Genomic DNA, 18,212 nt, shown 5'->3' on the forward strand with positions numbered 1-18,212 from the left:
GGCCGGAGGGTGATTAACAGGAAGTGCTCTCCTGCCAGGGAGGATGTGACATCACGGGGCTGCCAGTAGGGTTAACACTTAGCGGGGCTTTTGCTCCTCTGTCGTGTGATTGCTAGCAGCTAGCGGCTGACGTGAAGTTAAAAAAAAAATGTCAGCAGACCGCGGAGGTCCGAGAGCTCCTCCCCTTCCGATCAGACGAGGAGGTCAGTCACCACGGTAACGGAGACGTTAACGAATGATGTCATGTGGTGCGTCGTTTACAAAGAGCCGTTGGACGCTGACGGCGGCGTGATGTGATTGGTTTAAACGACTCCTGGTATGGTAGGACAGCGCTGATGTCATCCATACCTATACAATCGATCGGTATTTATCAATATCTATCAATACCGATCAATCTGGATCAATGTGGAGACCGTATCAGGATGGTGGAGCCACCCTTCTTCCTCAGGGGGTGTTTTCTGTTATCCATCCATCGATCAGAGGGTTTGTCCTGACTGGTGTTGCTGGAGGGGCCGGTGGGAGACTCAGAGTGGGGGTGGTGGGGGTTAGATCTGATGGATGGGGTTCTAGCCCCCCCCCAGGCAGACAGTAAAACTCTAATCATGTGTCTATCTCATCTAAAATCAGTGCTACATAACATAAAACACATATGAAATAAAGTTATTTAGATGTGTAGGTGAAGCTCCGCCTCCTCCAGAGCAAAGAGGTCATGTGACCTGTTAGAATTTAAAAAAAAAATAGATGCAGAATAAACTTTAAAATGCCATCTGGTAATGTTTTGTAGTCCACCAGATGTTAAGAAGAGATAGGAGCTCCTTTCTGGGCTTCCAGTTGGTCCACCTGTGAGTCACATGGTCTGGCGACAGGAAGTGGAGACGTTTAAACTTGATTTCTACGTTTATCAGCAACAGCGGCTCAATTCAGCATTTTTTGCCTCCTTGGTTGTTGTTTTTTTTTTTGTTTTGTTTTTTTCGGGAAGAAGCTGGATCGGACCGTCGCTCCACATGCTGCGTAATGGAATGCGGCCCCTGTGGGCACGGTTTGTGTGCATACCTGTCTCCGTCCACAGTTTTTCCACTGTGCAGACACACACACACACACACACACACACACACAAAAAAAGGACAGAGAGGAAGAGTTTGGACCGACGAGGAGGATGAGGGGTGGTGTCGGCGCTCCGGAGCAGAGTTCTGGTAGTTCTGCTTGCCCATAAACCCGCTGGCCTCTGCCGGTTAGGCGGCGAGGAGGCGGAGCCAGGAGGGAGGAAACACTGGAGTGGAACTAACACGATGGAATGAAGGAAGGTAAATAAAAGGTGGAGGGGGGGGGGGATCAGACGCTGCGTGTCTGGTCGTGTCGGCTGCCGAGCATTCCGGGGCGAGGCCACTTCCTCTACGCCGTGACCTCAGCCACCCCTGCGCCGCTGCTGACTTGGTCTGGTCTACCCAGGCTTGTGTTTGCTGTTGGGACTGGCCCACTGACGAGGAGGTGGGGGTGGGGGTGGGGTGGGGGGGCACACTGTCTGTCTTCACATGGAGGCCTGTGTGGGGAGCAGCTGCGAGGAGAATTTTCCAGAGAAAGAAGAAGAGAGAGAACTTTTCCAGGGATGAAATTCTTGGCTGCCGTGAAACTCCGGGTACAGCTGGAGCGTCTCCCCCCTTTTCCTCCCCCGTTCCCACCTCCCTCACTTTCTCCAAGAATATAAACCTCACCGTGACTCTGGGGGGGGGGGGGTCTCCACATGTTGCTCATGCCTCCTCTGGGCTCTGATTGGTCCAGCTTGTCTTGATCACGTGATGCCGTGTGAACGCACGCGGGTTGTTTACGTCGCGTTTGGACTTCCTGTCTTGCTCTGATTGGACAGAGCGTGTCGTCAGGGGGGAGGGGTCAGGGAGTGTTGGGCGGAGCCGATTGCGGGTGATAATACATATATGTATGCGGCTAATGCTAATGCTACGTCCTATTTGAGGTGTATTTTTGTGTGTTTTTACGTCGCGGGTGGAGAGTGGGCGTCGTCCGATTAAAGGGGAGGAGTCTTAAAGTTTTTTGATTGTTTCAGACGAGTTTCGTCGCATCCAGGAGGAACCAGAAAGTAGAAAATTTGTAAGCACCTTGACCCGACCCCCAACAGGATGGATGGATGACATCACAGACTGGTACCTTAAAAGGGGCGGGGTCACTCAATCGACTTGTGGGAGGGGTCAAAACAGGAAGTGTTCATCTGTCCTGGAGCAGACGCTCTTGAGATGGTTGAATGTGTCGTTCAAACAGGAGTAAACCGGACTCCGACCCCCCCGTACATCCGTCCGTCCATCCGGCGTTGGGTGAGGTGGGGGGGGGAGGGGGTCGGACCCTGTGGGGTCAACGACCCGCCTCGGCGGAGGTCCGCGGTTTTCTGGGATGGAAAGTCGAGTCTGACCTAGATTCCTCTCTTGGTTTCTTCTCCTCTTGCAAACACAATCTGGTGCGATCACCCAGCAGCTATAAGATGCACACACACACACACACACACACACACACACACACACACACACACACACACACACACACACACACACACACACACACACACACACTGTTATAAACACACAAAGAGTGGAATTCGGAGTTGGGGAGGGGGGGAAAGTCCCTGCTAATCTAGGACTTCCAGTGTTGCCTTTCTTTCCACTGACATTCACACGCCTCCTCTCCTCCCTTCCTCCGACACACTTTCTCTGGTCGTCGTGGCGACTGGAGTCGTTGGGCCGTGACTCACGGCAGAGGAATGCCTGCAGAGATAGACGGCCTATCAGAGCGGCTCCTCGGCGGGTCAAGGTCTTGGGAGTGTGTTGCGTCTTGAAGGGAGGAAGAAGTGATGATGATGATGTTTACACACCGACAGCTGTTGCTCGCCCTTCTTCTCTCTCTCTCTTTTCTCTCTTTCACTCCTTCCAGACATGACGAGTTGATTAAGGAAAGAACGAAATGACTCATCAGTGTCTGGATTGTGTATACGTGCATGAAGGTTGTGTGTGTGTGTGTGTGTGATGAATACCACTTAATTGGTTTTGCAATCGATAACGGCTCCGCCCCCGTCACCCCGGTAACCTGCATCCAGCTCTAATAATAAAACACACGTTCGGGGTCCGACCCGGTCCAGGCTGTGGCGCTAACGCTTCATTGTGTGTAGAGCTGTGACTATTATGGGATATCGATATTGGATCAGTAGTTCTAATAATTAGGAGTATCTCTGACGTGTGTCTGATCTGGTGTGTATTTTCCTGCGTGCTGATTGGTCGAGCCAGGCGTGTGGAATCAAATCATTTCGGAGGCGTTTGATTCCTAATAGTTTGCACATGTTTGGAGCTGGGGGGGCCCCTGACGCCGGGGGCCGAGGAGCCGCTGCCGTTTGGCCGGAGTCCATATAGTAAAAAAAAAACCAAACACTCGTGCTCATTGTGTTTAAATGTTACGGATTAGAATAATCTGCAAGTCTGAGAGATGCTGACTCATGTTTGAAAACGCTGACATTTAGGAAAAGTTGATTCAAAGCCCCGCCTCCTCCACAGATCTCTTGATGTGATGACATCACATCACAACGATGACATCATCACGGCGAGCTGATTGTTTCATCTGCTCGCATAGAGTTGCTCTTTGTTCTCTCATCACGCCTCCAGCTGCAAGTTTATGAGTTCATACACACACACACACACACACACAGAACACACACACACACACAGAACACACACACACACAAACACACACACACACTCATCTCATGGTTTACATTCCTCAGTAAATCTGCAGAAGCTCTGATTACAGTGTGTCAGGATCTTATACACACATTGTGTGTAAGGATCTCATTCGTGCATATCAGCAGGGTGTGTGTGTGTGTGTGTGTGTGTGTGTGTGTGTGTGTGTGTGTGTGTGCGTACACACCTTTCCAGGATGTACACACACACACACACACACACACACACCCAGCTTTGCTGCTAATTCAAAGTCCTCTCCCATCATTTCCTCTTTCGCCTCCGTTTCCCATCATGCTTCGCTGCCTGGTCCTGCTCCCTCCCGGAGCTTCCAGTAGCCGTGTCCTCTGACACGGGAGCAGGCGTGATCGGCTGTGGGCGTGTCTCTCAGAGGACAGATAAGGTTACGCCGATGATGCTTACATAATTTCCAGTCAGGGCCGACCCACACAGGAACACAAACACACGTCCTGATTGGCTGCGATGCGAGGAGTCCACTGTGAGTTCTGTTTTCTCAGGAAAGCTGTGTGTGTGTGTGTGTGTCTGGTTTCATATGTGGGTCACAAATGGCCACGCACACACACACACACACACACACACACACACACACACGGCCTGCACTTTATTTAAACTCCAGCTGTGAACAGACGAGGGTTTAGCTTTTATTTGTATTCTTTAATAAAACATAACTGTTTCAATCAATTCTGTCGATCAGTTCCCAGTAGATATTGATCAGATATTGATGATATGGCATCATATAGAAATGTCTTTAAAATGGAGACGCAGGACGGCGGCGCCGTTTGTTTCGCCGTTGGTTCCCGCCATCCGTGAGACCTGACGACAGATTGGACGATAAAGAAAAAACAAACCAACATCTGAGGGTAAAGCAGGACACAGGTGCATGATGGGAATCCTAAAAGCTGCATCGTGTCCTCTGCTGACTTCTACTCGCACGGAAACACAGCTGGACAGAAGCACACGTGTGTGTTTTTGTGAATGAGTCGTGGGAGGAGGCGTGTGCATGTGTGTGTGTGTGTGTGTGTGTGTGTGTGTGTGGGTATAGAACAGGATGTTTATCTCAGACGTGTGTATTTCTTGTGTAAATCGTCATCGCTGCGCCTCATGCAGATGTTTCTACTGAACGCTGAAACTCTTTAAATTCGAGTACACCCCTTGCAGCCCCCTGATTGGCTGAGCCTCATCATGTGACTCCTGGACCATTAAAACCTGCATTTAGAACCTGGATGGTCCCATTATCAGTCAAGAGGAGGTTTCCTTAGAGGATCAATCTGACTCCTGGATCAGTTTCTGATCTCAGGTCAGTCTGGATCTTCATTATCTGTCGGGGGAGGGGGTCCAGACATTCTGGATCAGCTGATCCAGAACTGAACCTGGATCCAGATCGCCCCTCAGGCAGGATGTGATCAGCAGGAGCTGGAGCTCCTGCAAGGATGAGACACAGGAAGTAGTGAGTCGGTGATGTCATCACAGCGGGGCTCAGAGACCACACCCACTGGATAGATGCTCTGGAACGCTCATTTACTTGAAAGTGTGTGTGTGTGTGTGTGTTTGTGTGTGTGTGTGTGTGTGTGTGTGTGTGTGTGTGTGTGTGTGTGTGTGTGTGTGTGTGTGTGTGTGTGTGTGTGTGTGTGTAGGCAAGCGGGACAAAGAGGGTCTTGTATTTTGAAGAGGGGTTGGGTCTGTTGGGTCCGGTCCTGGGGGCCGGGATGGGGATCTGTGTGTGTGTGTGTGTGTGTGTGTGTGTGTGTGTGTGTGAGTGTGTGCGTGCCAAGGAATGCTGCTGTTTGCTGAGTGAAGAGCGCCGACTGTCCAAACACGTCTGTTTGTCAGGCAAGTGTGTGTAGGTGTATTTACTGTCCCGTTACCTGTTTGTTTATCTGATGGGAGGGGGTGAGGAGTTGGTGGGGGGGGGGGGCGTTCATGGAAACCAGTCTACATATGGGAATGCTCATTTTTTTCCCAGCATGCCATTCTTTACCGGGTTCCGGATCAGCTGTGTGGGTTCTAAAAACGCAGCGAGAGGAATAAAGTTGTGTGTTTTTGAATGTCAGGACTTAAAGGGCCGGTACACCTGAGTAACCTGGTTCCTCTGTCGGATGCTGACGGGTGTCGGCTCGGATGCGTCGGTTCCTCTGTGTGATTTATTCTGCTCCCAGATGCCCCAGCGGCGCCTCAATGACTTAACCAGCCGTAGACCTCCACCACAGAGGAAGAGCCGGGGGTGTGTGTGTGTGTGTGTGTGTGTGTGTGTGTGTGTGTGTGTGTGTGTGTGTGTGTGTGTGTGTGTTGCGGGGGTGGAAAAGTCAACATCATGTTCAGTCTGTTCAGGCCATCAGACAGTCTTCCTCAGAGATTCTCATCTTCATCATCAACTTTTTATGTCTCGTCTCCACCCCCCCACCCCCACCCCCAACCCCCGTGTGACACACACACACACACACACACACACACACACACGTTTTAAACCGTCCTCCTCTCTTCCAGGACCTGCTGAGGTTCCCATGATGTCCCCAAACGGGTCCATCCCCCCCATCCACGTCCCCCCAGGATACATCTCACAGGTGAGTGTTTAGGGGTGATCACCCCACCCCCCCATACCTGGAAACCTATTCTAGATCCACCGACACGATTTGATCACATGACCAGCCATCAATAACACTGCAGGGTCAAAGGAGGTGGGGGGTGGTGGTGCCAAAGGTCAGCAGAGCAGCGGGCTGGCTAAACGTAGCGTTACAGTTACATGTGGGGCCGTGGAAGGCAGGCAGGTTATGGGCTCGTCCTGTGGGTGGGGGTGGGGGGTGGGGGGGCACGGTTATACAAACAGTGTGTGCTGAGTGGACGGTGGAGAAAGGATCTGTATTGACAAGAGGAATGATTCTGTGTGTGTGTGTTCTTGTTTTCCTGTCAACATTCTGGTTTTCTCATCAGCTGGAAAGGGGGGGGGGGCCGAAAGGGGGGCGGGACCAGTGTCCTCCTCTTCCTCCTCCTCTTCTTCCTCCTCCTCTGATCAGTAAAGTGTACCCCTCATTGTGTTTTCTTTCAGTCTTTCTCTCGGTGTGTGAAGTTTGGGGGGGGTTCACTTGGCCTGTGTGTGGTGTTTTGTGTGTGTGTGTGTGTGTATGTGTGTGTGTGTGTGTGTGTGTGTGTGTGTGTGTGTGTGTGTGTGTGTGTGTGTATGGGGGTGGTGTCGGGAACCAGATGATTTCTCCTCTCTATTTGCTCTCTGCCAAGAATGCAGGCCTGTGTGAATAGTTGGTTGGTGTGTGTGTGTGTGTGTGTGTGTGTGTGTGTGTGTGTGTGTGTGTGTGTGTGTGTGTGTCTGCTCCCCATCTATGTTAATCCGAGGTCAGTTGTACCATGTGATGACAACCCTACAGCTCCTGGAGGCCTCCTCCGTCTCCGTTGCCATGACAACCGTTTCCCCAAATACGGACATGTGTGTGTTCTGCGTTCACGCCGTCCACCTGGTGTGTGTGTGTGTGTGTGTGTGTGTGTGTGTGACTCCTGTCCGGTTCTCTTCCAGGTGCTGGAGGACACCACGGGGGTCCGCCGGGTGGTGGTGACCCCCCAGTCTCCGGAGTGCTACCCCCCCTCCTACTCTCCGGCTCTCTCCCCCACACACCACCTGCCCCCCTATTTGGCCCACCCCCACTTCATCCCCAACTCTCACTCTTTCTACCCTCCTGTCAATCCTGGGGAGCTGCCCCCCCACCAGTATTACCAGCACCACCTCCCCCCCATGTACGGCGATCCAGGTAGGGACTCAATCGGCTCCGGCGGTGACATCATGCTTGGCCCCGCCCTGCCGCAGTCTGACATCATCTCTGCTGTCCTCCAGAGATCATCCCGGTTTATGGGATGTCCAACTACATCAGCAGGGAGGAGACGTACAAACCACAGCCCAAGAAGGTGAAGGAGCAGCGGCAGCTGGAGCGACAGAACCGGATCAACTCGCCCCCCTCCACCCTCTACAAGAGCAGCCTGGGACCACACAACGGCTACAGGTGACCTCACACACCTGCAGCGTGACATCACTTCCTGATAGGGGGGAAAGACGCCCAACAGCCACCGTTTCTGTTCAGGCATATTGTGGGGGGGGGAAAAACGGTCATTATTAGCAGCCAGCAGGGGGCAGCGGTGTGCTGTAGTAGCAGCTAGTCTGGATCACCACAGAAGAAGAAGAAACCCGCCCACTTCCTGTTTGTAATGATGTATTTCCTGTAAACATTACACAGGTTATGTCGGTTTCATCCGCATAAACGCTAAATATTGGTTTTAGCTACTCATTAGCATGTTGCTAAGGAAGTTTAGAAGAAGTCAGGAACTGGTTGTGTTTCCAAGCTAAAATTAGCTACAGAACCGGCTGCAGACGTGCTAACACTAGCTACAAAAATGGTTGCAGACGTGCTAACATTAGCTACAGAACTGGCTGCAGACGAGCTAACATTAGCTACAGAACCAACTGCAGATGCGCGCACATTAGCTACAGAACTGTCAACATGCTAACATTAGCTACATAGCTGGCTGCAGATGTGCTAACATGAACTATAGAGCCAGCAGGAGACGCGCTAACATTAGCTACATAATTGGCTGCAGACATGCTAACATTAGCTGCGGAGCTGGCTGCAGATGTGCTAGCGTTAGCGACAGACCTGGCAAGAGATTTGCTAACATTAGCTGCGGTTTAACGTTCGCTAAGCGGTTCTGGTTTCTCTCTAAACATCGGGTTCGGATCTGTTCTAAACGTGTTTGAGTCGACGCTGCTTCTGATTGGACGACGCTGATCACGACTCAGCCGATCTCGGTTACTCGTCAGCGAAACCTAAAATGATTCAAAACTTCACTTTTTTTTTTTTTTTGTTTGTTTCTTCCTGTTGTTGACGTGAAACCTTTTACTTCCTGTCTGATGCAGCAACAAATCACACGTTCCATCGCTGGGGTCAGTGGGGTCAGTGGGCGGAGTCAGCAGCCCGGGAGGGAAGAAGCCGGAGCGGCGCCTCCGCAGCAGCCCACGAAACAGCGAGCCGGAGACGCACACACAAGGTAGGACGCAGACGGCGGCGGTGGCAGTTGGGGGGTGGGGGGGTGGGGTTAAGGGAATCATCAGCATCAGACCGCCATCGCTACCATAAAGCACGCCTCTAGTTCCTCCCTCGTTGTCTGACCCGAAATAAAGAATGAATGCGTGCACAGAAGGGATCCGGGCGGGGGGGTGAGGAGGCGAAGTGGGGGTGGGGGGGGTACCGCATAGCTGAACCCGTCCCCGAGCGCTATCAGTTTACGCCGCTACAATAACGGCCTTGTTGGTGAAGGCTGAGCCACAGGGGAGGGGATGGGTGAGACAGGGGTGGGGGGTATGGGGGGGGGTCACATACCTGTAGAGTCCTGCTGGGGATGAAGGAAGCCTTTGAGATGTGCAGAGACACGACGGCGGGTTTTAACCACACGCCAGACGCCCCCGTCGGGGCCCTTCAAAGTAAAAGTCGCTGTAAAACTCTAGTCTGGGGGGGGGGGGGGGGTTCTGTGTTAAAAGTCATAATTAAATTTTATCTTTATAATGATCCATAAATACACTACAAGGAGAAATCTGATTGGAGGTATAATCGGCCAATCAGCATCAGCGATGTGTGCCTGGGTCTGAAAAATGCCGACTCAGAAAACTGCTGACCTCATCAGCTCACATTGTTACTCGGGGCTGATGAGTCATTGGTTGGAGGTTCAGTTGCCCCTCCCTGGACAGGAAGTGCCTGTCTGTTAGCTTCCAGATTAGCATCAGCACAGATTTTACATCATGGATGTGGAGTAAAAACTGATTTTTGGACAATTTACCAGCTCCCCCTCTAATCTAATGATGACGTCGCCGCGCTAATGATGATGTCACCACTCTAATGATGATGTCACCACAGTAACAATCATATAATCTACTCTGATATTTGGTTTTCCACGCACAGAGAAAAGTATTCCGAATGAAGGTATTATTTATGATTGTTATGTGTTAAACCACTGACACCCCCCCCCCCAACACACACACACACACACACACACACACACACACACACACACACACACACACACACACACACACACACGCAGCAGCTGACTTGGCGAGCTGGCGTCCGTTCCCCCAACTAGATCCTCCTCTACAGGCTGTTTTCCTGGGACCTGAGTGGAACCAGATGTTAGCCGGGTCCCGTCTGCACCTCCATCCTGGCTCCGCTCCACCGCCACGGATCCCCAGATGCCCCACCCCCCACCCCCCAGCTCAGCCATCTTTGGTCTGACGTCACAAGGTGGATTCAGGGGAAACCAGATGTTTGCGCCTTGTTTTTGGCCGTGCTGAATGAGAAGCAGGAGGTCTGACGTGGACTGGTGGAAACTCGCCCCTGGAGGGGTGATATGACTCTAGTTAAAGCGTCCGGGAGGGTTCCTGAAAAACAGTCCAACCCCCAGCCGCCAGGAAAATAGAGGAGAAAAACCCGCCTGTGGTTGTCGATTCTGTTTCCAGAAGAAAAGGAGAAGAATGTTGACCAGTTTCTGTCCGTGTGAGGAAAGATGGTGTTATTGAGAGAAGGCTCCGAGCTCAGCAGGACCTCAAAGAAAACTGAAGGTCATGTTGAGATGATGGCGGTTTCAGATCTTGTTGGCCTGATGGGGCAGTTTAGTGGTCCCCCTGCACCTCCTGGTTTTCCTGCAGCTTCTGGTTTTCCTGCATCTTCTGTTCTTCCTACGTGAATGTGACAGGGACGTCTCTAGAGGGCGCTGTAGTCCAGCGTTGAAGGCCTTCTTCAGACCACCGGTGGTTACATCAGCTCTGATAGAACTCAAACGCTCCATTTGGACTGAACTCACTTCAACCTTTCCTGATTGGACTGTTTTCATGGTGTCGCCATGGCGATAATCTGACACAGACTTCATCCCTTCACCGTAAACCCAAATACGGCCATGTTGGTTGGGACGACGGAGGGAAAGAAGAAGGTGCTGTTAGAATAAAAACGCGGTCAAACGAGGTCAAGTGATGTGGAGGAAGTGGACGGAGAACCAGGCACGTCGTGTTTCCTACTGGCATTGGAAGCTTCTGACCAATCACAGGAGGAGCAGCAGCCTGAGTGAAGTTTATGGGCTGAGCGGAGTCAGATGGGGTCAGGGTTCTCAGAAAACCATTCCCCATAATCCCTTGCAGCCTGGAGGCTTGGCAGCACGTCCGCTTGCATAAACATACATTGCGACTCCAGGAAATGTTTTGCGCCTTTGGCTGGTGACATTCTCCAGCGTCTCCTGCAGGGGGCGCCGTAGTGGGGCAGGATCTGTGGAACGTCTCCGCTAGACAAGCTTTAAACTTTCATCTCTTCACAATAAAACTACATCTCAGTTTTCCGGTCTGTCCCAGACTCTCTGATCCCCTTAGAACCCATCAGGGCCCTCGGCTCCAGACTCAAGCCTTCGCCACGGCGACCACAGCGTCAGACCGCCCGCCTCCGCAGCTGCCGAGCAGATGGACCATCTGTCTGCAGACGGCGATCTCCTCCCTCCTTGCAGCGCCGCGTCTCCCTCGCTTTGTTCCCATGATTAGAGGATTTGAAGACGGGATCCTGCGTCCGTCTGGTCCTGCAGGATGACAGAAGGGAGGGGCTTGTCTCCAACACGATGCAGACGTCTGCGGCTGCGGCTGCTGGAACGCAGATCCGGATGAGCAACGTGCATTAGGGTGGTTGAGGAAGTAGATCGCCAAAATAAGCCTAATTTAACTTGTTCGGGTCAGGATTGCTCCGCCTCCTCATCCATAAGAACACTGCTGGCGTGATGAGGTCATCATCTTTCCACCGCCGAATCATCACTCGTCATCTGTTGATCTTCTTTTCATTTCCTCGTGTTTGGCTTTCTGATCTCCTCGCCTGTCCTCTCCTTTTCCTGCTGGCTGCAGCGTTCACCTCGCTCCGTCTGGCAGACAGGATGTGAGGTCAGAGCAGAACAGGAAGTGGGGCCATGTGAGGACAGAGGCGTGTGTTCATGATGAATATTAATGTGAAAAGCAGCTGGACTAAACATTTTATTAAATCAATTATTAAGGTATACAGTCTGCCCTCCCGCATTCGTGCATCTACACTCGCGACTTCACCTCATCGCAGATTTTTGGTAGGCAGTCATGTGATACCATGCGCGCATTCTATTGGCTGACGGCATCCGGAAATGCGCTACGTTCCGTGATTCTCGGACTCACATGACACACAAAAGTGCTTTGAACAGTCGATAAGAGTGTGGGAAAAGGTAATACAGATAGAAGGTGGTTTAATATCAGTGTGGGGGAGGGGATCATAAACATTTAAATTACTGTAAATAATAAGATAAATACATCGTCGGTATATCGCGGAATTCATTATTTGCATGTGGTTCCTGGAACGCATTAACCTCTAGCAACGAGGGCGCACTGTAAATATAGTACACACACACACACACACACACACTCATACACTGATTCTTACATTTACGGTTTCAGAGGCCGCCTGACCTAAAGCTGTCCTCCTGAGGACCAATGGTGGACGTGTCGTTTTATCTCTCTTCCAAATTTCATTTCCAAATCAAATATTTGTCAGAAATCAAAGTCCCACTAAGTCAACACTCATCAGGTGAACCTCTGATGTCATCCTGGAACTCCACATCCTATTAGCTGTGTTAGTCATGTTAGCTGCAACGGATGTGTTGCTATAGGGGTGTGTGTGTTAATCCAAGAAGAAAAAGTCATTCAGTCTTGTCCAAGTAAAAGACGGCTACACACACACACACACACAGTAACCCGACACACTGAGGTCAAGTTGAGGTTGTGCTTCCATGACATCACTGTTGCCATGACTCATAACCCCCCTGCGCCCCCCCAGGCGCAGTCAGGACATCTCCTCCTCCTCCAAACCTTTCAGACGGCTGAAACCCCTCTTGATGGAGGAGCTGGTCCTCCTACATGAGTCACCAGGAGAGACCAGCACCTCCATCAAGGACCAGACCGTCTGGAGGAGCTAGATTGATAAAACAGTCACCAAACATGTCAGGAGGCAGTTCTGATCTGGCATCAGTTGGAAACTCTTTCTATTTTTTTATCCTGATGACTGAAGATTATATTGTGAAAGTATAAAAACATTCTAGAAGCAACAAGCAGAACTTTTGCCAGCCTGTGACCATGGTAACGGGGATGTCGCCTATAAATCATAGAACATTAGAACCTGAGAGTGTTTTATGGTACAATCGTTTCACCTCTGAAGGGTTAAATTTCTTCTGTTGTTTATTTTTTTGTTTTTAATTTTCTCGTTTGTCTCCTCAGATCACGATTCAGAGGCCAAGCGTGTTCAGGACATGTTGTCAGCAATCGACAAACCACAGGTCAGCATGCAGCCCCCCCTTGTTGTTATCATTCATATTAGTGATGCATTCATTGACTCATAGAGGAGCTGTGCTCTTGGTGGCCACTAGATGGCAGCATCTGCTCGTCGTCTCCAGCCTTCACTAGTCAACATCTGTCCTCCCCGAAGGAAACCAATCAGTGGATGAGAGAAATTAAGATGGGTTGTTGTGCAACGTCCAGAATCTGTAGCAGGAGGAGGTTATTAAACAGCCTCATTAATTAATTCATCAGTAACCTCTCACCGTGGTCTCCCTAAACGCACCTTTAGAGGCTCGTTCTGCCTCGCTTATTATTTCTCCTGGTGAGAGATAAACGACACAGAGCTGCAGCCCGCAGCTAATCGATCAGGAATCTATAATTAATCAGAACATCTCTGTTTACTCTGCTGGCGTTTCAAAGCCAGGAGCCACTTTTAAATTAACTTTTAGGTTTTCTCCACAAGTATAAAATGTGTACGTTTACGTTACCAGCATCTAACATGCAGTCGAACCTCAAGATACGAGCTGCTAGACATATTTTTCGAGATCCGAGCATCACTCTGTCTATATCTCTGTTCAACTTAGGAGCAGAATCCGACATACGAGTCGTGCTTCGGTTGGCGGATGGATACAACATCAGCTGAGATCGGATCTCGTTCTCGTGTGTTGTTGTGACTTCTGCGCTTCTTTTCATTCTTTATCATTGTTTATGTAACTTATTTATAATTAATTATGCATATCTGAAATATGTATGTCTATAGGTTGATAATAAACATTTTTTTTCATAATTTAGAGGGTTTGGGGCTTTTTTTTTTGACAATACTGGAATGGATTAAAATGATTTTAGTTGTTTTAAATGTCGTTTGACTGACAATCTCAGTCATGGAACGTATTAAACTCATTTCTCGAGGTTCTACACTATCTGTTAACGTGTCCAAAACAGAGTTCATGATCAGGTTTTGAGCGTGTTATATATTTAATGTGTCCTCAGGTGTCAAACGTTCAGGCGAGGGCGGCCCGACTGTCCTGGGCCCCCCCGGCGGGGCTGGTGAACCGGCACAGTAATGGCGTACCGGTGTCCTGCTCCTTCGAGGTGTCTCTATCAGATAAGGGCCGCGACGGAAAGTATCGCCCCATATACAGGTGAGATGCGAGCCCGAGGTGGGAGTACGGGGGTGTCTGCTACACACCTGTGGCGTGACTGGGGGCGTGTTTTGTGTTTCAGCGGTGAGGAGTTGGAGTATCATCTGAAAGACCTGCGGCCGGCAACGGACTACCACGTACGGTACGGACCCGTTTCGCGTTTTGCACATTAGCGGTTAGCATTTTGCAGATGAATCATCCAGTCGTGTGTCTCCAGGGTGTCGGCGCTGTACAACTCGGTCCGAGGCTCGTGTTCAGAGGCCGGATTCTTCACCACACACTGCAGCGTCCCAGACGTCCCCCTCTCCCCAAAACTCACCCATCGCACCAAGAGCGCCCTCACCTTACAGTGGAAGGTACTGCATGTTTGACACTGACGTGTTTTTCCATTAGCTTCTATTAGTTGTGGCGTCACAAATATGTGTTGTTGTTGTTTGCAGCCGCCGGGAGACAACGGATCCAAAATCACAAACTACCTGCTCGAGTGGGACGAGGTACGTCTGTCATGCTAACACGTTAAGAAGAACTGATGCTAACAAGCAGCAATGCATGACGCATAAAACCTGATAGCAGAATTCTAGCCTGTTGTCTTGTCCTAGCACTCTGCTAACATTGCTAAAGTCAATTTTAGCATCAGTATCTACCTGAATATTGACAATCCTGGTTCTGATTGGTTCGTGGTTGTGGACCTGTTTTCGTATCACTGATGTAAACTATGTTCTCACCCCCCTCCTCCCCCCCACATTCTGTGTTTCTGTTGTTCCTCCCCAGGGGAAAAAGAACAGTGTTTTCAGAGAATGTTACTTCGGCAGCCAGAGACACTGTAAGCTCACGCGGCTGTATCCCGCCTGCGGCTACACCTTCAGAGTGGCGGCACACAACGACATCGGCACCAGGTAGCGCTGACTTTGTGATTAGCAGCTAGTAATGGTTAGCAGCTAGACCCTAACTCAAGGAAGTAGTAAACAGGCAAACAGCCTGATGTCCAAGGGGTCTTTCCCCTCCAACCAGTCGAACTGATTAAACGCCATGGTAACAGAGATGCTTACCTCCGTGTGGTTAACCCCTTCACTCCTTCCTGATTGGTGATCGAGGGTCCCGTTTCGTGTGTTTCCTGCAGCGGCTTCAGCACAGAGGTGGTGTTCTACACCATGGGCACCCTGCCGGCTTTGCCTCTGGCGCCACGCCTGGTCAGGGCCGGTGTATCCTGGGTAACCCTGGAGTGGGGGCGTCCAGAGGGCAATCTGAGCGAGGAGCAGCTCAAATACACGCTGGAGATCCAGGAGGACAACAGCGTAAGTCTCCCCCCCCCGCCCCCTCTGCCGCCATGGCTCCGCCCATTCCAAACAGCTTCGGTTTACTTCCTGTTGCGCGACTGAGCGACATGTTGGCGTAAAAAAAAGCTCATCACGCAAAATATTTTTGCAGACGCACACCACATGTTGATGATTCCCCCTTACTTGACGTAGATGTCACACTTTATAGCGTCCGTATGCTAAGACATGAAGCCTGACGCTAACAAACAATGCCGGTTTTTTGCTCCACAGGGAACAGACTTTCATCCAAAGTACACTGGAGAAAACTTGACCTGTACTGTACAAGGCCTGAAGAGGAGCACGCAGTATAAATTCAGGGTGAGTCCGCTCGGCTTCGGACGCTCCCGGCGCCGCAATAAGCTTTAAACGCTGAAGCTACGAAGACGTTTTCAAAGTTAGCTCACATTTTCATAGACATTTGATAATGTTTTCGCAGAGAAATATAACATTGATAGCTGATATTAGGTGAGAGGTTTTTAAGCAAGTTGTTGATGGACATTAATGCTTGATAGATGGAAGAGAAAGATGCTTGTTGCTTATCAGGAAAATTGTTTGATTCTTCAATTTCATAATGATATAAATGGAAAGCCATCAGCTTTTTTTTTAGCATTAGCTTTACGCTAAAGCTCAATGGGTAGATTTAAAAATGTCAGCTACCAATCAGAAGTGTTCAATAAAGCTAAATAATCACAAAAGGCCTTTTCAAGCCTTGTTACATAAACTTCTTCTTCTTTTACTTCAAATCAAATCTAGGGCAGATGTTCTTTCCCGTAATTGTCTAGAACGTTTCCATGGATACCAACACATTCAGCTATCTTTGACCCGCTATTACGACATCCATCAATCCTCGAAGGAAGGTGCCATTTTTACTAGTTGAGAGAAGCGACTGCAATTTAAGCAGTAGTAACACAAAAGCAATCCGCTAGCCATTTAGCCGTTAGCGGCGGGCGCCCAGCTGCTCGGGGGAGGGGGTGGTGGGGCGCGGCGCTGTGATAGGTGCTCGTAATGAGACGACACATAATGTACCTGCGGCGATTGTTTGCTCGGCGTGTGTGCAGTCATTTTTACCTTACATGTACTCACAGACACACACACACACACACACACACACACACACACACACACACACACACACACACACACACGTCCATGAACTGAGTCACACCATCAGACGTTCACCTCCGTGTCCCCTGCTAATGGAGGAGCGGGAGAAACCGAAGCTGAGGGGAGGGAAACGGGGGGTGGGGGGTGGGGTAATGGCTCCCATCAGGCTCTTCCTGATGGATTTCTCCGTAACGCTCGCCGAGCCCCCCCACTTTTTTTTTTTTTCGTCTTCTCTGCATTTCCTGTCACTCTTTAACCGTTCACCTCTCCTCACCCCCCCCCCTTTTCCTGTAGCTCATAGCATCAAACATGGAGGGGAAGAGCAGTCCCAGCGAGGTGTTGGTGTGCACCACCAATCCAGACAAACCGGGCCCTCCGTCGACACCCTCTGTTGCCGCGGCAACGCCCTACGGATTTACAGTCACGTGGGGTAAATACACCAACATGATCGACCTTTTGTCGCCTCGTTTACTTTACTTTTATAAAGACGAGGCTCTCATTGGTCCCGAAGTGACCCCCCCCCCCGCCTAAAGGTCGTGGAAATGATTGACTGCCCCCCACCCTCATTTGTCACCTCTTCACCAAGCCCCTAAAGCCTGTTGTTGGTGTGATGGAGGTGTGTGTGTGTGAGATATGATTTAATCTCAGACTGATCTTGTGTTCCTCAGATCCCCCCCAGGACAACGGGGGCTCAGAGGCCCTCACCTACCTGCTGGAGATCTCTGAAGGAAGCTCTGAATGTACGTCCCTCTGATTGGTCCATTCATGTCTGACCTTCTGCTAATAGAGACCATAATGTCATGAATATATTTAACCTGGTACCTAAACTACACCTGGTACTACACTACACCTGGTACCTAAACTACACCTGGTACTGAACTACACCTGGTACTACACTACACCTGTTACCTAAACTACACCTGGTACCTAAACTACACCTGGTACTGAACTACACCTGGTACTAAACTACATCTGGTACTAAACTACACCTGGTACTAAACTACACCTGGTACCTAAAGTACACCTGGTACCTAAAGTACACCTGGTACTTAAACTACACCTGGCACTAAAGTACACCTGGTACCTAAAGTACACCTGGTACCTTAAGTACACCTGGTACTTAAACTGCACCTGGTACTAAACTACATCTGGTACTAAACTACATCTGGTACTAAACTACACCTGGTACCTAAACTACACCTGGTACCTAAACTACACCTGGTACCTAAAGTACACCTGGTACTAAACTACACCTGGTACCTAAACTACATCTGGTACTAAACTACACCTGGTACCTAAAGTACACCTGGTACTAAACTACACCTGGTACCTAAACTACATCTGGTACTAAACTACACCTGGTACCTAAACTACACCTGGTACCTAAAGTACACCTGGTACTAAACTACACCTGGTACCTAAACTACACCTGGTACTAAACTACAGCTGGTACCTAAAGTACACCTGGTAACTAAACTACACCTGGTACCTAAAGTACACCTGGTACTAAACTACACCTGGTACTACACCG

At 50.1% G+C, this 18,212-nt stretch overlaps 1 protein-coding gene across 1 annotated transcript in view; it reads left to right on the plus strand.

The window, feature by feature from the left end:
* fndc3ba (fibronectin type III domain containing 3Ba) overlaps positions 1-18,212 on the plus strand; it is a 44,990-nt gene that overhangs the window by 15,443 nt on the left and 11,335 nt on the right. The window contains exons 4-17 of the mRNA XM_068338572.1: positions 6,234-6,310; positions 7,273-7,504; positions 7,588-7,753; positions 8,662-8,792; positions 13,060-13,118; positions 14,110-14,261; positions 14,344-14,403; positions 14,479-14,617; positions 14,702-14,755; positions 15,033-15,157; positions 15,382-15,556; positions 15,809-15,895; positions 16,976-17,111; positions 17,350-17,421. Of these exons, the coding sequence (XP_068194673.1) occupies positions 6,234-6,310; positions 7,273-7,504; positions 7,588-7,753; positions 8,662-8,792; positions 13,060-13,118; positions 14,110-14,261; positions 14,344-14,403; positions 14,479-14,617; positions 14,702-14,755; positions 15,033-15,157; positions 15,382-15,556; positions 15,809-15,895; positions 16,976-17,111; positions 17,350-17,421 (1,665 nt within the window). The remainder of the gene's footprint in view (positions 1-6,233; positions 6,311-7,272; positions 7,505-7,587; positions 7,754-8,661; positions 8,793-13,059; positions 13,119-14,109; positions 14,262-14,343; positions 14,404-14,478; positions 14,618-14,701; positions 14,756-15,032; positions 15,158-15,381; positions 15,557-15,808; positions 15,896-16,975; positions 17,112-17,349; positions 17,422-18,212) is intronic.

The sequence above is a fragment of the Antennarius striatus genome, chromosome 17 (genome assembly GCF_040054535.1).
Source record: "Antennarius striatus isolate MH-2024 chromosome 17, ASM4005453v1, whole genome shotgun sequence".
In the NCBI taxonomy this organism is placed as follows: domain Eukaryota; kingdom Metazoa; phylum Chordata; class Actinopteri; order Lophiiformes; family Antennariidae; genus Antennarius; species Antennarius striatus.